Here is a 21,911-nt window from a genome sequence, read left to right as displayed (position 1 = left end):
GACAAAGGGATGCCTCTTCTACTTGAAATCACTTTAGCTGATCTGATGTCCTTGTTATAATACTCTAAAATCAACTTCCTCTTCTCTAAATCATCCATACTGAGGATCATTGAAAATGTCGTCTGCTAGCAAGTAAACAAAGAGGGATAACTCTTCACACACTAATGAAAAAGGATTAACGAAGTTGTCTCTCTTGAATGAAACCAAGCACTTTGTCTTTATAGCTGGTCAAGGTTATTTATACTAGAAATCCAATTAAACATATTCCTAAAATTCTCAATAATTTCTGGTCATACTATATTTGCATGTTATATACATTTGGCAGGTACAAGATACATAACACAAGTGTCTGCTTCCTGTTTGCTGGTAGGTCTTGCAGTTTCAATTTTAGGCCAGACCAATTTTATTTCTTGTTTTACGGATCCGCCGGTCGCATTTTGTTCCAGAATAAGAAAAAAATATGTTTAATTTTCCCTGCTCAAAAAATAAAATCCTCATGTTTTTATTGGCCAAAAATGTAGTTACAAAAAAAAACAATTTTGATTGTTTTTTGCCCCATATAAAATTCATAAATTGCCAAAAATAAAATACTTTTGTATTTTAAAGGAAAATTATTTTGACTAGTGATTTTTATTTATTTTTTTAAAAATTCTCCTGCCTTTAGGTTTTCTAAGGACAAAAATCCGTAAAACAATAAATAAAATTGGTCTGGCCTTATCATTAATCACAAGTGGTAAATTTTGTATATTTTTGCAATGCATGGTGCACTTTGTAGACAAAGAGGACTTTTACAGTTGGTTTTGCAGGAGATGAATTCGCTGTTGAAATGTCAACTTACCAAATAAACTGTTGCAAAAGTACCTGTTTGTTATATTCCAGAAAAGGACCCATGACAAAGGATACCAGTTCTGTTTTCCACCAAAAGAAGGTCCTGTTGAATTGCTTTGTGTAGTGATGTTACACAGATGTCCTCTTTGCCAATAGTTGCCGATAATTTGTGAATAATTGTCATCTACTCACAACTGCACTAGTTTATGCACAAGTCTTGAAACCTCCTATCTTTCCCAAAATCAAACAAACATAGATGCAGGTAACAAGGGATGTGGATGGGATGACACTCTAGTATTCCTTGAATAACATGTATTAACAATGATTACTTCTGTTTGATAATTCTTATGACTTCCCTACCTCTATAACATGGGAGCCAGATCATGCATACCATCTGCATGTTCTGACCTCTAGTTATCTATGTATAGCTCTCAGTAATAGAATCTTGATTCACCTTAGAAGGCATAAATCTGAAAACATGGAGCTGAAGTGACTATGTGATAAAATCCATCGAACTACTATTATATTTGCATTCCTATGCCATTATTTCATGGACGATGTGTCAGCTGACGTATCAAGAAAGTTTAAGGTGCTTCAAGCCATTAACTTATGCCAGAAAACCCTCCATCAAATATATTTCATCTTTTAAAATAGTGTCAGTAGTGTCTATGTAACCACGGTCCTAGAGCCTATTGGCTATACAAGTTCCATGGAGATCTGATAGATCTTGACCTCCAGTTCTCTGTGAATCCAGAAAAGTCTATAACTGAAGAAGTGCTAACAGTAATGGTTCATATCGCCTCTCATTCAAAGCAGACAATACTACAGGAATGTGGAGTTCTCACATCTTCTAGTAACAGATCTCAGATTTCAGTGGCAGATCCAGAGGGGGGGTTCAAAACCACCACCCCCCTTTTGAAAATGACTAAAGACCACCTTGATGTTATGAACCCCCTCCTTTGAAAATTTCTGGATCCACCTATGTCGCACTAGGTGAACAAAGTGTGCCAAATCAACTTCATACACATGAAATTTGGCATACTGACATTTCCATTGGTAGAAGTAATGACAACTACATATACTCCATAATCCTACGTCCAAGATGCATCCCTTCTCCAGTTGTTTGAGTGGTTCTTCCACTATAGCTCTAAAGCTGAAAATATCACTGAATATGTGTTGTAACTGCAAGTGAGTGACTTTAATATATCATGTGGTACCTTTTCTGATATGTTAAACTAATGTGGTGTCTGAAACTAAAATGTCATCACAACCAAATTCTACTCCTTTGCTCGAATTAACAATGTTCCTCTTTTCCCCATTAAAATATTCTTTCTCTAACTAGTGTGTGAAACTATTCCAAGAACAGACCAAATTGAGGTGACATTATTTCTGCAAGTGTTTTAATACCTCCAGATACCTAGACCTGTGTATATTATGTTGACTACGATACAGCCAATATCTCCCTGCCCATGGATTTACAAACACCAGGAAATTTCCATATTTACTTCCAGCAAATGTCATCTGAACCATGGAACCGAGTGTGAGTGTTGTTGAATGTTGCAGCAAGTACCGTATACCGTCTATAAGCCGAATTTTGAGGACCAAAAAAAGCAGTCTGTAGAAGGGGGTCGTCTTATCCATGGGTTACACTTTCGTCAAACTTTTTTTTTCCAGGGGTAAGAAAACAACATCTCACTTCCCGTGAACAAACAACAGAAGACGACTTTGTCAGTAGAGACGTCAAATTTGCAATTAAACATCACTAGACAAGATTATTTACCTTTTAAGTTCTAAGTTGTTTTTGCTGGGCATTGTATTATTTGTAGGGATTAAGATTACCGTGTGTATCTGAGCTGGAAATAGCAATCAGCTGTGCACATGTTTCCTGGCGATCAAGTTCAAACATGCATAATAATATAACGGGACGAATTCTGATGCAGTCATCAGTAAAATATAATACAGAATACTATTATTTAACCCAAAGAAATATATCCTAGCATTAAGTAATTTTAATTACAGTTTTTGCTCTATAATTAATTAAGATTAAGATTACCGTGTGTATTTGAGCCGGAAATAGCAATCAGCAGCGAACAAGTTCAAACATGCACAATAATATAATGGGACAAAATTCTGACGCAGTCGACAGTAAAATATAATACAGAGTACTATTATTTAACCCAAAGAAATATAACCTAGCATTGTGTAATTTTAATTACAGGTTTTATGTAAAATATATATAATCAACACTAAGGTCATACGGACCCTCATGAACGTGGTAAGCAGAAGTTGTACGCACATGGAATGGGGTAAAATACGGAAGCCATTTAAATTCACACATTTTTACCGATGTTACTGTAAACTGGCAGTCAATGGAAAACGAGGCGGTAATCAGTTCGTGATTGTTGAATGGGGTAAAATAAGCAAGCCAGTTTGTTGCTACAATACATGATATTTAGAGAAACAAAATATATTATGCATTTTCTGTCAACTACACTTTGTTTTGATCCATGAGTAGACACAATATATATGATTGTGAATTCTTTGAATAATGTGGACCAAGTTAAAAATTATTGCTAACTGCCAGTTGTCTGTGGTCTGTGTTTGCCGCGATTAGGACCCCATCGCGGGGGATTGACTTATGCATGAAACATATCATTTTGACACTGATTTTAAGGATCAAGTTTGGGGGTCGTCTTATCCATGGGGTCGTCTTATAGGCGGTCATATACCGTAATAGCCTAGCAATATCATCTTCTCTGGCTCACAGCCAGTCCCCACTCCCACCATGCGTCTGTAAACACCTCAGTGTCTAAACTATTGCAATCATGCCATGGTTAGTGGTTGAAAAACTTAGTGTCACCACTAAACAGCAGTGTACTGTATGGTATTTAAGATACAGTGAGCTGGTAAGAGTTTTCATCGCTTTAGCAATATTCAGCTGTATCATGGCTCTGGACACGAGACATCGGCCTCCCCCAGTGTACCTATGTGGGGAATCAATCCTGGGTCTTCAGCATGATGAGCGAATGCCTTAAACCACTTGACTTCCCCATTGATCCATTCAAGAGACAATTCCAAAGACATTAGTTATGTACAGACATTTAATCCCATTTTTAAAAGAAAATCAGTTCAAGATTTGGTTTTCTGTTTCTTTGACTTCTTTGGTTGCTTGATCCCAGATTTCAAAGTCTTTTGCTTCAGTGCCACACTCTTGGACTTTGTTGGAGCCACACTAGATTTCTTTGAAGTTTTTGCTTGAGCTGATTTGATCTTTTTCTTCTCAGTAAGACTGTCAAGATCAAGGTCTTCATCTTCAGCTACCCGCTTCCCTTGAATGACCTTGACATCCCCAAATCGAGAGACCTTGACCTTTGACCCAAGAATAGTTGTAATTTCCTCTGGCTCATTGTCTTCTACCTTTCTCTCCTTGCGTGGCAAAACAACCTCAACATCATCTGAAAATAATATGCAAATTTACAGAGTGTATACTTCAATAAATAGAATATATTTACTTTTCGACTGACAACAGTCAAGTATGCTACTCACTTGTCAATTTTCAATAATTTGCAAGACAAACAACTGAGACGACTGTTGAAGTTAAACATATTGAATATTTGGGATTACACTTTCTCAGTAAAGTACAAATTCTACAACCAAACTACTGACTAGAATCTGTACTTTACTGAGAAAGTGTAATTTCAAATATAACATGATGCATCTGACCACTTTCTAAAAGGCATTGTGTAATCATGGCATTGGAGACATGCCCATATACCCTTGTCAGAGGGGCACACACAGCACTCCAATCTAGTATTGTGTATTCATGACTGAAGTTATTCTATCTCTACTCTTCAAGACATCAAGCAAGTGAAATGGTACAGTGTGATCAAAAAGAACAAATCTGAAACAAGAATGAAAGACATGGTTGGGGCAATCATAGCTGCAAGTGAATCACTGGACATAGAAACTTTTGATACTTTATTTAATTTAATACACATAATAAACAGTATTGATGAACAATGATCTTCACAAACATGTAAAATGTTAAATGAACACTACCTGTGCTGACAAAGAGGGGAACCGACATTGAGCCTTCAGTCTTGATGTACATGCTCTTAATGTTGATTGGTCCTCCTGGAATACCTGTTGCAATCTGATTGGCTGCTGTGATAACATTGTCTACTACATGTTTTGCCTTCATCTCAGAATGTGCAACTGTGGACATGCTGTAAGATAAGGTAGTAATTGTAAGTCATACAGTCTTAAAAATAATTCCCATTCCCTAACAGGGTAGGTATTACTTTTCAATACTGGTAGATGACAAAATGATATAAACAATTGTAACAGGAACTAATATTGTATGTCATGATTTTAATTTTAGAAAACACATAATATGAGCATGAAGATGTGAGTTCATGGCCCAAAGGTGAAATGACCTGCTACTATCTACCTCAGGAATAAAAATACATATTTCCATGATGACTGAGCTAAGAGGAGACAGCTGGTGACTGGACGCTGATCATTGACTTTCAGAGAGGGTAAAAGGGAGTTTGACCTTGGTTAGGATGGTCTAAAACTGTTGCCACGGCACTGTAGCTCATCATGATATATGTAGTCACCAATACAGACAAAAACATCTGCAGAAGTTGAGTTTAGTTTTACGCCGCTTTTAGCAATATTCCAGCAATATCACAGTGGGGGATACCAGAAATGGGCTCCACACATTGTACCCATGTGGGGAATCGAACCCGGGTCTTCGGATGATGAGCGAATGCTTTAACCACTAGGCCACGTCTGCAGAAATACTTCTGACTAAAAACTTACACTAAAAGCTAATGATTTGAACAAAATAACATGCCAACATGATCAAAAACATACATGCCAACTCCCTTGTGCTGGAGAAGATGTTTACAGAGTCAAACAGGTCTTTTGAGAGCAATTAAGAGCATGGTTCAAATTTTGAAACATTTGAAAGAAATGGGCATAAACAGCCATGTGGCTGCTGTGGTTCACCTTGAGTTGAGTTGGGCTTTACGTCACATCGGCATTATTCCAGCCATATAGTGAGGAGAACAAGTGAACAACTGGGCTGCCATCATCAGCTGATCAGCGTGAGAACAAGTACATTTTCACTTCACTGGTGTTGTTTCTTCACACTAGAGCAACCCGTGAAGGTCCGGGTTAAAATATTGATCTTCAGTAACCCATGTTTGTCGTAAGAGGCGACTAACGGGATCTGGTGGTCAGGCTTGCTGACTTGGTTGACACTTGCCATCGGTTCCCAATTGTGCAGATCGATGCTCATGCTGTGGATCACTGAATTGTCTGGTCCAGACTTGATTATTTACAGACTGTCACCATATAGCTGGAATATTGTTCAGCTCGGTGTAAAACTAAACTCACTCACACTATAGCACCAGCTACAGAAGACTAATTCCAACCCAGTTTACTAAGGGTTCAAACTAAAGGAGACCATCTGCCAATACTTCATACAGGAGGAGCATATCGAAGAGTGACTGACAACTACAGCCATTTTTCCATAAAAAATTAGTTTTTAGGTTCTAAGTGTTCCCTTGCAGTTACACACACTCACCAGGACGGCCCTCGTCCACTGATGTAGCAGTGAGATTTATCCAGGGCTTGCTGCAGCTCCTTCTTCAGATCACTGGCACCCATGTTCACACCAATCGGCAGTCTGGAAAAAGAGGTTGAAACAACTAGTCAGCTTCAGTCAACAATGTTATCCTCACCATGTTGGACAGACTACATGTTTGGAACAGTGAACTAGAGACTGACAGAGCCAGAACACCCTGTGTAGTGTGACATGACTGTACCAACAGCACACTCAGTTGCCTGGCTAGGCTGCCACAATCACATCACTGAAAGCCCATCCTGCAACAGGTGCTGCATCTTGTCAACAGTCTGGAGAGTGGAACATATTTGCAGCAAGACACTTGTTCTATTCTGATGGTGATACAGTGTTCAGAATAAGGACAAAGATCCTTGACATGATTCTATGTTAAGATTAAGATTTTGGGGGTGTTTTTCTGAAGGCTCAAATTTAATGTCTACACCTTAAGTTCATTTAGTTCCCTTGTACAGGTTCAACACCAAGTTGGCGGCAGGGGAGCCTAGTAGTTAAAGAGTTCGCTCGTCACACCGAAGACCCGGGTTCAGTTCCTCACATGGGTACAATGTTTGAAGCCCAGTTCTGGTGTCCCCAGCAGTGATATTGCTGGAATATTGCTAAAAGCGGCGTAAAACTAAACTCACTCACTCAAAACCAAGACAGAGCAGGAAGTGCAAGGAGTCACTGACCAACACCTTGCCAGTTCCTAGTTCCATAATTATTGCTTTCATTACCCAGTCAGGGTGGAAATAACTTTAAAATTGCTAGTGTACTCCGGTACAGGGGCACATGTAAAATCACTTGCCCTGATAATTTTTTCGCTATACTGGCCGATTTTTTTGGTGATTTTTTTATATAAGCAACATAATTAACATTGGAATGTCAACCGGACACCGGTACAGCGTGATATACAAATGTGCTTGCCCGACAGAAAAAAACACTGGACTTGGACGTCGGGCAATGGGTTATTACCACCCCTGCTAGTGATACCTATTTGTTTCGATACAAGTAGCATTCAGTGAGTTTTACACCCTTCACATCAAAGTTGGCTTACCAAGATGGGGCTTCACTAGTACAAACTATGTTGGATTCTTGCCAGAGGTATATTCCTGTGATATCATTATGCTATCTCTGTTAAAGAGTGACTGACAACTACAGCCATTTTCTAGCCGAGCTGCTAATTAACTCCCTGTTTATCTTGCACATGGAATAAACCTCTGTCCTATAGAAGAAGAGAGATGAATAAATGTGCTTTCATGGTGATGTTAACAAGGACATGTGTCATTTAGATAGACACTGGATTACTTTGGGAAACAGGACACTATTCAAGAACAGGATAAGATCATCAGAGTTAGAAATAAACTCCAAAGGTTAACTAACCATGGCACAGATAGTGCCTTGTAGTGAGGAATCTGGGAAATGTGTACTACCCCTGGGTAGGTGGGCTAGTGGGCCAGTGTTAACCTCTAACCCTAGTAATCAAGGCGATAGTGAATCAGTGAAATGTATTTAAAACTGCTTTCACAAATTTTAGACACAAGCAACTGAAAAAAAGGAATGACCTGCAAATTCCAACCATTTTCTATTCAAGAAGTTAATTAAGTCTCAATTAAAGGAGAATACTAGGCAACTGCAATAATTTGATGGGTGAAAGATAAAGTCATCAGAAACATATACCACAATTTGTATTTAAAAAATATGGTTTATTATGTTTTTATCGCAAAAACAGTTTCTGTTATCTGAGCTTCGGCCATTATGCATATTCCGCTGGAACTCACGTGACCTTTCCGCTCGTGACATCATATGTGACAAGCATCCGCCATATTGCCAAAGAACAAGAGCAACAGTAATACAAATCGTGTTGTTTCTGTCGTTTTTGTAAATGGTACGATGGTGTATTCCGTTGCCTAGGGGTGCACGGAATCATCGAACAATGGAAAGAGCAACCATTTCTTCCGTTTTGCAAGTAAAGAGACAGATTTAGGCAGGAGAAATGTTCCGATCATTCCGAGTCGGACGCATGTGAAAGAGACATGCACACATGGGGTATAAAAATCCAAAAGCTAAACTGAAGAAGGAAGAAGTACCCACGAGATTTATTTATACTCCATCATTCCCTGTTACAACTGACTGTCAGTGGTATTTTTAACATAAGATTAAAGCCTGATTGCCAGTCAAATTGCCCCAGCAAATTTGGTAAAATTGCCCTGGAGTTTAATCCCAAATTGCCCCAATTTATTTAAAATGATTAAATATAGGCTATGAATGCATAGTTTTGTCAACTTTGATATTATGTTCTTCATAGAAAAGTATATACATAGTTACGAGTTTACTAATGGAACCTTTATCAGAAATATTTCTTCCTAATAACTGTTATATGAAGAACCCATAATATCAAAGTTGACAAAATCTATGCATTTACGGGATATATTTAATCATTTTAAATAAATTTGACCAAATTAGAATGAATGACCAAATTTGCTGGGGGGGCAGTTCGACTGTACCCATGAGATATAGATTATCAAAATCAGTGAGAGATTTCACATAAGCTTGAACATGTTTCGCGTATAACGTTCTCTTTTCGGTTTGGAGTTTCGAAACATTGTCTAATACATACAATGCAATGGCAAATCATGGTTTGGAGTCCAATTAATCCTCGCAAGACCTCGCTATTTGCAGTAGCAGTCTATGTCATTCCGAAACATTTTCTATAACCAAATACAATGGCAAATCATGAAGTACTTGTTGCTTTCATTGTTTTCCATTTTGTCCATTATTAATCTACAGTCACCCATTTGACACAAAAGGAACTGCATCAGAGTTTGCTGGCTGGAACTGTTTTACATATTTGACAGTATTCTTGTAAATGAAATGGAAAGTTCAGTTTCTGTATTCTCATTGAAAGCTGACAAGATGTCATTCTACAGGCTATGACATCAGGACATCTTTTAAGTACCATGGAACTGTTAATTTGTTGAGGAATAATCAAAGAGGAACTCAGCAACAGGCAAATGATGTCGTTGATACCCCTCTGATTAGTATTTTATAATTCACCAGTTTTATTGCTATTTTACAAACTTTTTGTTCACTTTTAATCACGGAAGGTGACTTTTAGAATATCCTTTACAATATATCAAAAGTTTTGTTTTTGTTTGTATTCTCCTTTAATCTTGCACATGGAATAAATCTATGCAAAAATAAGAAGAGATGATAAATGTACATCCATCAGATGTTTGCATATCACAAAACTGTCACCTCAGAGCCTACTAACTGACTTCTCAAAGAATGCATCGAGGAAGAAGAAGGCTAACGAGAGTGAGGCTTTATTATAAAGAAGCATTTGGTTTGGAGGAGTGACTGACAACTCAAGGCATTTTCCCCACTGAGCTGCTAATTAACTCTCAATTAATCTTCCACACAGAATAAATCTCAGTCCTACGATACAAGAATGAGATGAATGAATGTGCATTTTTAATACTGAATGCATCAAAGAGAACACCTACACCTGAAAGATAATTGGGACCAATGACACAAGTCTGTAGCAAGACAATCTTAAATTATGTCTAATTTCCCTGTATATATTTGTGAATAAAGATTAGGTAAAAAGCAATCCTCTATACCATTATTGTCTTAATTCTTATGTCGGTAAATCAAAATACCACTGATAATTTCCAAAAAGCAAACAAGCCAGGAGGGACTGATCACTTCACTTGCAGACTGTCTTGTTACACACATGGCAATAGACTGGTTGGCATGAGACTCCGATATAACTACATGATTCAGTAAGATCCAACAGTCATTAAAACTCATGATTAAACATGATAACTACTGATACATGAAGCTTTGTCTGAGAGTGACTGACAACTGCAACCATTTTCTGACTGAGCTGCTAATTAACTCCCAGTTTATCTTGCACATGGAATAAACCTCTCCCCAATGGTGGAAAAAGGTGAATTAATGTGCATCTGAAAACACTCCATCTCAATTGAAGAAGTATTGGCAAGCTGGACTTGTAAATATTTGAATGAAAGAAACCTACAATGGCAAATCATGAGGTACTTGTTGCTTTCATTGTTTTCCATTTTGTCCAATAATGCACATCGGCATCAGACTCGCTATTTGTCAGTAGTGTGTGCCGTGAAAGTTGTTCTCTATTCTCATTGGCTGACAAGATGTCATTCTAAGGCTATGACCGAGTACCATAATTATTTCTATAACCAAAAACTAGGGAAACATACGTTGTCCTGACTAGTATTTCATAATTCACCAGTTTTTGTGGAATAACTTATCTGTGTTGCACATATTCTCTGCTCGACCAGGCTGGGATCTTGTATCGAGACTTGATACGTTATTAATGAGAACTAGGATCCTAAATTTTTCAACAAAATAATTCCACTGTAATTTTTGTAGCAGATAATATCTATTTTCCCCTGTCTAAAGCATAATTATTTTGTTTTTAAATCCTAGACACCCTACAGTCACCCATTTGACACAAAAGGAACTGCAATCACATATTTATAGGGGTGAGTTTGCTGGCTGGAACTGTTTTACTTTTTGCTGACAAATAGTATTCTTGTTAAATGATATGGTCTATTTAAAATTTATTTTGACCTCAAGCGGTGCCTCAATTTCGCTTGATTCTTCTTCATCTTCACTGAAAGATTGTCTTGAAAGATGTAAAATCGGATCGTATTGATACGGTCTAACATCCATTTCAGAAATGACATCAGGAACATCTTTTACTGTTTCAGAATCAATGGACACTGTTAAGTTGTTGAGGAAGAATCAAAGAGGAAGCCATCAGCAACAGGCACATATGATGTCATGTCACGCGATACCCCCTCTGCTCATTAACTGTCAGGTGTTTCCGTAATAGACGGAAACACGAGTATGTTTTTTGTGTTTTTATTGCTATTTTACAAACTTTTTGTTCACTTTTAATCACGGAAGGTGACTTTTAGAATATCCTTTACAATATATCAAAAGTTTTGTTTTTGTTTGTATTCTCCTTTAATCTTGCACATGGAATAAATCTATGCAAAAATAAGAAGAGATGATAAATGTACATCCATCAGATGTTTGCATATCACAAAACTGTCACCTCAGAGCCTACTAACTGACTTCTCAAAGAATGCATCGAGGAAGAAGAAGGCTAACGAGAGTGAGGCTTTATTATAAAGAAGCATTTGGTTTGGAGGAGAGTCTGTTTAAGAGTGAAAAAATGTAATTTTTAGAGTAAAATTGATATTTTATACTTATCCTGACTCATGCTCTTTTGCTTGTCTTCTTCTTCTTGCGAACATAGTGGAACACTTGTATCTCCTTATTTGAAGCTCCCTTCAAAATAAAATCACTAATTGGTACTCACCACGAGTTGCTCCCCTTTGTCTCCCCTGGCGGGAAAAGGTGTCGCCACCCTCTGGCCATGTGCTCCACTCTCTCCTGATTTAGCGAGCCCAACACTTGAATTTACAGGGAAATCCAAAGTGTTATGTGGGGAGGATGGGAGGGCTAACCTCATGAGTCAGGATAAGTATAAAATATCAATTTTACTCTAAAAATTACATATTTTTCCTTATCCTGACTCATGCTCTTACTTGTAGCATCCTACAGGCGGAGGTGGGTAACAGAATACTTTGGATTTATAATTAGTGATTTTGTATAGATATACTGTAATATCCCCTCTGGGAACTTCATGAAGTCTTAGATTTAGGATGTTTCCTGTATAAAGAAAACCATAGGTTATATAAAGCCATTAAAGGGAATTACATTATGAATATATTGAACAATACATATAAATTATATATATATATATATAGGTGACTCTGATAGAGGCACTGAAATTGACTATATCAAGTATATGCTTAAGGTAGAATACTTAAGCTGAACATATATACATAGCCCTAAAACTCCTTAGAGTTATAAGCTAGATGAGTATGTATAAAATACATATTAATCTTGTGAGGCTAATATTTTAGCGCCCTCTGAGGGACTGTCAGTTGCTGGCGAGGACCAGTGGTCGAAATGGTGAATGCCAGAGACATCTTCTGTAGTGATGTCTCTTAGGTAGTGATTAGCAAATACCATGTTAGATTTCCAATAGCATCCTTCCATAATCGTGTTCAAGGAACAGTTACCGTGTAGGTGAGGGTAGAGGCCAGTGCCCTGATCTCATGTGGATTTGATGCTGTTGGTGGGTCCAAACCTGCTGCCTTGTAGGCTGAGGAGAATGACAGTCCTTATCAAATAGATATTGTGGTCCGTGACACTTCTGTTTGATTAAGTGGCGATAATGGGATGAATAAGCGTTTGAGAAATCTTCTCCTTGTTTTGGATAAATTAAAGTAAATAAACTTTGGCTCTTACGGACACAGTGATAGGTCTTGTGTATCTTGTGATCGAGAATAGAGGATAAGCGCCCGGGATGTGGAATAATCTGTCTGGTTGACCTGGCAGTTGATTCTTTGCAATGAAATCCCATCTTAATCCGAGGTGTGCTGTGTTATGATTGTCATCAAACTGTATCCTCTCGTAATCCAGGCGTGAATTTCAGACATTCTTGCTGCTGTGGCTAGCGATAGCAGAAACAATGTTTTCTGTGAGAGAAATTCAAAGTTTGTCGATTCAAGGGTTCATAGACCTCACTTTCGTGAGGTGTTGTAACACTACATTCAGATCCCAAGCTGGAAGTGGAACTTCAGCTTTTGGTCCTCAATCGGAAGCTCGTAGTAAGGCCAGTAACTCTGGAGATCTTGTCAATTTGACACCCGTTCTCATGGTGATTACAGAGCTAAAAGCGGCAAGATATGTTGATATCGTTGAACCTTTTAAATGTTTGTTTTGGCGTAGGTAACACAAATAGTCTGCCACTTGAGGTTGTGAAGCCTCTCTTGCTGTAAACCCTTTCTTTGTTGCATAATTTTGAAACTGTGCCACTTGTCGTCGTACAAGTTCACGAGTTGAGTAGCGTAAAGGCAAAGCGTGACTGCTTTTGCCGCCCTGGCAGAATATCCTCTCTTGTTTAAACACATTTGTATACAGTCCATACGTGTAGTTGGAACATTGCTGGGTTTCCGTGCACTTGTTTGGTGTGAGGATGAATTAACAGGTTTTTGGCGGCAGGTAGCTCCAGTGTTGGTTGACCGATTTCTTGAATTAGTATGGGAAACCACGTTCTGGCGACCAGTAGAGGTAGCGACCAAAGTGAGTTGTAGGCTCTGTGTTTGTCTGATTTTCTGTAATACTTGAGGTATTATTGCTGGCGTGAGCAGCGTGCGCGTGAGGCCTTCCATGATAGACTTAAAGGCGTCCGTTGCCCAAGCTTGGGGGTCTGGGACTGGTGACACGAATGTCGGTAGCTGATTGTTGAATCGCGTGGCGAATAGGTCTATTAAGCGGCTCTAATTGCTTGATTATCTGTGCAAAATTTCCCGGTTGATCATCCACTCTGTCGGTGATGGTAGATGAGGCGAGAGAAGGCGTCTGCTAGTATATTTCTGGCTCGGGGAATGTGCACTGCTCTGACATGTAGATTTAGATCTTGTATTAAATCGAACAGTTGAAAGCTTAGGTTCAAAAGGTTCATCGATCTCGTTGAGCCTTGCTTGTTTATTATAGAAGCGCCACTGTCGAATTGTCTGTATGGATCATTAAGTAGCATTTTGTAGAAATGTGCTCCAATGTAGAATGGCGTTGATTACAGCTTTCATTTCTAGACTGTTTATATGGGTTTGCATTCTTGCTGATTCCATAACCCTGATATCGTGTGGTTGGTGAGATAGGCTCCCCAACCTTGGGTAACAGCGTCTACATACAGATGGGTTTTGTATTCCTGCTCTGCTAAACAAATCCCTTCGCAGACATTCGATTTCTTGGTCCACCATAGTAGATGTGGTCTGAGATGTTTTGGTAGACTGAATGGTTGTACATCGTTGAGATGTCGTTGATGAGACCTGTAGGGGGCGTAACTGTAATCTGCCTGTGACAGTCATGTCTTGGGCTGATGTGAGAAGACCTAGTAGGCTCTGCCATTGTCGCAGTGGTAGCGGAGAGAGTAGAGCTGGTGGAATGGTCTGTTGTATCTTGAATAGCGGTCTTCTGGTACCATAATACGGTTTGCGATTTGTGATGAATCGAATACCTAGGAACTGTAGGTCTTGCGATGGTACTAGGTCCGACTTGCGTAAGTTTACTAACCAACCTAGTTGTGTTAGTAGCTTTATGATGTAATTTAACTGTAGTTTGAGGCGCAGTGGATCTTGATCTACTTGTATCCCGTCGTCGAGGTAAAGCGCACTCGCGTAGCCCTTGGCGATGTAGAAATTTGATAATCGGTTTCGTTATCCTCGTGAATAGCCAGGGGCTGATGATATTCGAATGGGAGTACTTTCCACTGGTAATGTAGCCCTTCTAGAGTAAATCGTAGGTATTTCCTGGAATCGGGATGAATGGGGATGTGCAAGTAGGCATCCTGTAGATCTATGCTGCCCATGTAGTCCATAGGGCCGAATCATCTGGCGTAACTGAGGTAAATGTATCATCGCGAAACCCGGTGGTTTGCGTAGATAGTTCTTGTTGAAAAAGCTCATGTTGTAGATGAGTCTGTATTTCTCCGTGGAGTTTTCTTGGGAACTAGGAAAACTGGGGAGTAGAAACCTGGTTCGGCGTTTGCTTGATCTATTACTTCTATGGCCTGTTTGGATAGGAGTGATGAGACAGCCTCTTTTATCTTTGGTAGTTATTTGCGCTTGTAAATCGAACTTGACGGGGTTTGATTGTCAGCGGAGGCTTGTCCTGTAGAGGGATCTGAAATCCGTGTTGAATAATGTTGGAGGCGTAAGGATCTTGCAGTATTCCCCAGTTTTCCCAGTGTAGTTGGGCGTCCACCCACTTGAGCTGGTTGTACTGGAGCGGCTGGGGGTGGAAGACTCCAGTCGTTCGAACCTGTGTTTCAGCGTCTATAATTGCGGGAACCTCTGGGTGTCCTGCCTCTTCCTGATCCTCCTCTATAGTTGCCATATGGCGACGCCGAAAGAATCTTTACCTCTAGAGCTGGCTATCTTCCTGTCTCTTGCTCTTTGTAGGCCCGTGAACTTAGATCTGCCTGAGTATCTTTGTGAAGTCTGGCCGAATGGCGCTGGCTAGTGTGTCCATCGATCTAATCATAAGGACTTCCCTGGAATCCTTAGAGACTTCCTTGGCGACCTTGTCGATTTCTCCGTCAAAGATGGATGTTGTCGACCGAGGGCTGTATAAAGTGGGGCTGTAAAGTTCTCCCCAATTACAGGAGGCGAGGAGGCCTTGGCTGACGAGCTAAGGTCAATGCTGCTGAAACAGATGTAAGATGATCCGTTAAAACTGCTGATCTTTCTTTTGCATAAGTAAGGCAGAATAAATCATTCTATCATCTTCCGTCGTGGAATCCGGAATCTAGTAATAAGAGTCTCATTGATCGTCCTAGATCTATTTAACCCAAAGAACATCGTCTCGTCATGGTTTCTATATGAGCCAACTTGCGATCATCCATCTTGTAAATCTTGTTCTTTACATAAGCTGATGATCTTATAGTTCTCATCGATGTCCTGGGCCTTGTAGAAGGAGTCCATGTTATCGTGGAGAACTTCTTGGCTTGAAAGTTGGGTAGATGTGGTATCTGAACTTTTCGTAGCTTTCTGGAAAGCTGCATCTAGATTCTGTGGCACTGCATAATCGGGTCGATCGGGGGTAGAGTGATTGCATCTGGATCATCTTCCTTCATCAAATCGTCTGAGCTGTATTGCCACTTTTAGATGGTGATGTGAGATCTAGGTTATTGACCATCAATACCGTATCTCTGCATCAGAAAATATGATTCCTCCATCATCCTCAAAACCATCATCATTAATAAATTGTAGATGCTCGCCGGGACTGCGTGTAGCTATCTGAATATCTGATGAGGTTTGTGGCGATCTAGTTGACTTGTCGCGCTCTATGTGGAGATCTGATGGGTGATCGACCTGGTGATGAGCGAAGTGGAGATCGTCTATGGGATGATCTTCGGAGACTTGTGAGGTGAATGTTGATAGCTTAGCGAAGCTCTTCGGCAGTCCCTCGATGTTCTTCTAGGCGATGAAGATCTGGAATCATATGTCTCGCCAGCGAATGCCTTAGCGAAGCTTCATTTCGCGTCGGTCGGGGATCGATGATATGACCAGCGAAGGCTTCCGTGATGTCTGATGGTCTGAGTCCATATCTAGAGATGAAATCGAAGATGGTGATGATCTCTCCGCCAGCGAAGGCAGCGAAGGCTGTACATCTAGGTCGCCGTCAAGGTAGTGCGGGACTTCCCAGCGAAGGTGACATCGTCTTGGCTGCTGCTCGTTGGCGGGGGTGCCTCTGGGGTGCTGTCACGTTGGAGAGCCAGCGAAGGCTCGGACCCTGCTTGCGCAGTTGTAGTGGTCCTCCATGATGTTCATAATCTGCGCATCATGTCTTCTGGGATGATCTGTGGCGAAAGTCGCCGGCGTCTTTTCTGCGATGGGGTTCACATCAATGGCGTCTGGCGTCGGTGTAGAGAGCATCAGGCTGCATGGAGATCTCTGCAGAAGTCACAGTCGCTGACACGGTCGCTTCTTCTGCCGTAAGTCGGGGATGATTATCGGCTGATCATCGTAGAGGCCCAACTCTGCTGCTGGAGCGATCTCGGCTGAAAGTTCTTGCTGTCTTCGTAGATTTCCCTTTGGAAGTCTGCGCTGCCCTGGAGTAATCCTCAATCTGCGTTGAGGGCGGCGATGAGGCCCTCTTAGACTTAGTCTGCAATGGCGGGATGTCTGGGGAGGCGGTCGTTTCTTGAGTAACGGACTGCGTCCACGTTCCTCTGCGCGGGGTCTCTAGCAGAACACCAGGCGGAGAGGGTCGATCGCTAGCAGCTGACTGGAAGGAATATCTGGACTCTCTGCCATGTTTTGCCCTTGTTTGCGTGATCTATCTGCATGCGTCTTAAAGGCATAAAAGATGATATTTATTAAATGCAGAATGAGATAAATTAATGCAGTAACTGCAGCGTGAATTAAGCTTACCGCAGTAGAACAACTAGGGCATATTACATGTGGATCGGAGGCAGAAAAGCGTAATCTACAAATCGTACAGATTTTCATGAGCGTAAAGCTAGCTGAACAATCCGCGAATACCGTGAATAAACAGTAGAAATACGATAATTAATCAATACAAATAGTAAAGGATACTAGCTATACCTCTATAGTAACCTATGAGAGGTAAAAACTAAGAGATTATCAAAGGATATGTGTGTAAGGAGACACAAAAGGCTCTCACATCCTGCTCACTGGTGAAGAAGGAGAGTGGAGCACATGGCCAGAGGGTGGCGACACCTTTTCCGCCAAGGGGACAAAGGGAGCAACTTCGTGGTGAGTACCAATTAGTGATTTTATTTTGAAGGGGCTTCAAATAAGGAGATACAAGTGTTCCACTATGTTAGCAAGAAGAAGAAGACAAGCAAAAGAGCATGAGTCAGGATAAGGAAAAATTACAGTCAGCTCGTTAATCCGACACTCATTAATCCGACAATCACGTTAATCCGACAAAAATTAGGGAACCATTTAAAACAGTGATAATTACTCGTTAATCCGACATTCTCGCATTCCGACTCCGACACACCAATCTAGCAACTGATTATTGTAAATACATTGTAAAAACATTCGTTAATCCGACAATCAACACAGCGATTCGGATGATCCGACCGTATACAAACAATCAATGCGTGAGTGGTAATTAAGCGTGTGCCTTACTGGCTGCTTGACACGGCGTCAGTGAACATCACACTTGTTAATTAGGAACACAGGATAATTAATTGAGGCGATTTAATCAAGAAATAACAGTAGAAGCGAGCTGTATAAAATGTTTACAACCGACATGAGTTTTCATCACAAGATGTTTGTCGCGAGTACACCACCTGCTAAGCGACCCCTTGTAGAAGTTCGCCATTGATCAAGAAAGAAATCTCCTTTTGAAGAAAGACAAACCCCAGACAGCACAACAAGAAGTCATCACTTTTGCTGAGCAGAAGTTTGATGTGAAGATTGGACGATCAAGCCGTATCTGACATCCTGAAGCAGTCTGCTTAGTGGTTGGCGTCTCTGACTGATTCAATGCTTCAAGCTATCTGAGGCCAAAACATCGTTGAACACTTTGCAAACATTTCTGACACACCACTTAGGCGTGTTTGATGTTAATGACCATCAAAGACTTTTTCAAGTTATAAATTATATATGTTATGATACAGCCTGATTGTACATTAGGCGTCCACATGTTATTATGGAATTAGTTGTATGGAAACTGTAACATATTCAACATCCGGTCATAATGGCAGCTGATATGCGGTAAAACAAGCGTGAGTTTTGTGCCAATGTGGTCATGAAATAGATATGAAACTGTTGGCTTATGTGATTATATATGTATGTTATGCCATCTATGAATGTTAATAAATGAAAACAAGTATGTATTGTTAGTATTTCTTATTTCTGTGAATATTTTTACATCACGATGAAGATAACTAGATCTACCATTTCTGATATGCATGCAACAGTATGATCATGCGATCATGACATTTAGTAAACATTGATATTTTCAACCACAAGTGTCAAATACATTAATCCGACATTTTCATTAATCCGACATGCATTTTACGTTAATCATAACAGGTACGACATATTTCTCTGCAACCACATTCCTTGTAATGGTGGATAGCGGGATCGAAGTCTCGCTTCTTCTTGTTCAAGTCTTTCACAAACAAACACACATCCAGCGTATCTCTCTTTAAGGAGTGTGGCAACTTCCTGCAACATAAACACAAACACATATTATCTGGATTGACTTATGCAAAATATTTTAACAAGTGGGGTGTTAACTTAAAACTCAATGGTAAAATGAGTGAGACGAGTCTACTGGTGTTTTATAATTACCATAGTTACCATGGTTACCAGTATATCCCAGCATATGGGAGGAACAACATGAGTAAATAGGTGGTAGATGTTTCACCACTTTGGTTAAATCCTTCAAAACAGTTGTGATGATAATGATACTTGGTGAACAACTACTTTTTTAAGGCCTGGATTTAAACCCATGAAGAGAAGAGATCCTATACTTACAAGTGTAGTGTTTTGTTCTTGACATTTGGAACTTTCTTGAAAGTAAACTGCAAATGTATTTTCTCTGCTTCATCAATAAAGTTTGACTTCTTATTGTTCTTGAGTAAACTAGACAGTGCAGCCACTGCTTTCCGCACCTGAAAAACAAAGCACATGGACATTACATAATGGTAATATGAAAGTTGTGAACAATGGTAAATATTTAGGTATCTGCATTGTAAGTGCTTATTAATCTGTGCAGCGAGATTTAAAGTGAAATTGAAGGTCATATTAAGTCATATCTTAATATCCTGTGAAGAGTCAAGTCTGATTCAAACATACCAGGAGTTATAAGTAGCATCAAGGCCGGCACAATGGAGAGTAGACCGATAAAATAGCTCAGTCTCCATGTAAACCAATACATCTCTGCTGTTACATACCATAATAATTCTTAAAGTCAACTATCAATGCCAGTGTCTCCAAAGGTTGTACAATGTAACTCTGGGTAAATTAGGCATTTTTCGGTGCAGAAGAAATGTAACTAGAGCACAAGATAATTGATGCTATCATCAGCATGTTTACTGCATGTGCATTATTCATTTGGCATTGATTGTTGTTTTACACCAGCGTCAGCAATACTTCCAATCTTTCACATGACCATGTGCACAGTGTGAAATAATTAAGCTTGGGACACAAACCATTGGTTAATAGTATAAGCAATGTCCCAAGGAAACCCATTTATACTCACTGATTCACACTGCTGTGCTTATCTTACATTAGTTTGCATTCCTTGCCTATACCTGCTGTTTGCCACCAGCCACTGTTTGTGATGGAGTGTAAACATATAACTCTAATATGTTCTAGTGGGCATTATATAAGTTTATAACCATGATGAAGGTTGCCCCTCTATATAAGAGGTCAGTATTGTGATATGTATCATATCGAAATGATGGTACACTTACAGAATACCGGATACCTAATTATATACATTCTATTGTGCGCGTGAGGCTCCTATATATAGAAGAAACAGAGAGCACGAGCCTGCGAGCGATCCAATAAGAATACGAATTTAAGGTAAAAAATAAGGTTAAAATCGAATTCCTCACCTTACTTCCGGTTTAGGAAACCTAAACTGGGGATTTTAACAGCGTTCGCTGACATAAACAGAGTAAAATGTAATCGTGTGTTGACATTTTATTCAAATGCATGCTGGGAAAAGGAACTCTACAGTGTGGGAACACTCTGATGGTAAGTGATTTTTGATTGGTAAGGTAAGGTAGGTAAGGCTTTTAAATAAAGGGGGGTACCCCCTTTACCCCCATTATCTTACCTTTTTTTAGCTTTAATATTGTTTGATATTTAATATTTAATATTGAACGCTGCTTCAACACAGCCTTCATTCATCGCGTGCCGTTGCTAAGGAAACAAAATGGAAGTGCGCAAAAATAAATGCGCAATCAAAATAAAAATGGCAGATAGGTATCCGGTATTCTGTAATCTTGCCGAAATGATTGCTGTAATGACATTGACAGCCACTACTTAATTACTGAAAAAGTCCAGAAAAGTGAGTGAGTAAGGTTTTATGCAATATTCCAGCAATATCATTGAATATGACAGGGGACACCAGAAATGGGGTTCACACATTGTAGCCATGTGGGGAATCGAACCCGGGTAGTCAGCATTACGAGCGGAGCATAACCATTAGGCTACCCACTGCTGCAGTCCGGAAAAGTGCAGTTCTCCTATGTAATGTTAACAACATATTATCACGTATGTCTTATTCTGATTGTGTTTATGACAAATTATTCCAGGACAGTTTACATTTGTTTCAGGTACCCATTTTGTGAACGTTCTGCGACAACTAGTTTTCCGCCTTGTTAATTTGATTGATTTTCAGTTTTTAAAATTCGATAATTTATTGAGTTGTAGGGCAGGTAGGATCAAATTGTTACTTGATGGAAGTGTTATACATTTGAAACCTTTCTTTCCAAATGAGATCTATTATTCAGAAGATTTGGAACTGGTCGAAATTCGTATAAATATATATCATGACCATACATTCTATTTCAATTTCCACATACCCTAGACTTCTCACGAACTACTGTCGCCCTACTCTCCCTATCCAGATTGTAACAGACGATCAAAAATATGGCACTGTGTAATCCCTACCTTAGCTTTCTCTAACTCCATTTTCCCCACGTGGGTTCTGTATTCAGGAGCCCGGCACTGAATGTATTAAGGTGAAGGTCGAATGCACGATTTATTTCTAAAAATATAATATGACAATTTATGTAAGGTACTCTTGATACCTGTCTTCCCTACTTTTTATTCAC

At 39.6% G+C, this 21,911-nt stretch overlaps 1 protein-coding gene across 1 annotated transcript; it reads right to left on the bottom strand.

Annotated features, from left to right (window-relative positions):
* Nucleotides 1-3,915: 3,915 nt before the first annotated feature.
* LOC124282140 (ribosomal L1 domain-containing protein 1-like) lies at nucleotides 3,916-21,823 on the bottom strand. Its single transcript, XM_046718111.1, has 6 exons — nucleotides 21,748-21,823; nucleotides 19,600-19,736; nucleotides 19,178-19,287; nucleotides 6,422-6,548; nucleotides 4,888-5,054; nucleotides 3,916-4,283 (listed from the first exon to the last, which is right to left on the bottom strand). Exons 1-6 carry the CDS (start codon nucleotides 21,766-21,768, stop codon nucleotides 3,958-3,960), a joined length of 888 nt encoding a protein of 295 aa, XP_046574067.1. The 5' UTR covers nucleotides 21,769-21,823; the 3' UTR covers nucleotides 3,916-3,957.
* Nucleotides 21,824-21,911: the final 88 nt, after the last annotated feature.

This window comes from Haliotis rubra, unplaced genomic scaffold (assembly GCF_003918875.1).
Source record: "Haliotis rubra isolate DU_JTF1 unplaced genomic scaffold, ASM391887v1 Scf293, whole genome shotgun sequence".
Classification (NCBI taxonomy): Eukaryota; Metazoa; Mollusca; class Gastropoda; order Lepetellida; family Haliotidae; genus Haliotis; species Haliotis rubra.
This window is presented reverse-complemented; position numbering and strand designations above follow the sequence as displayed.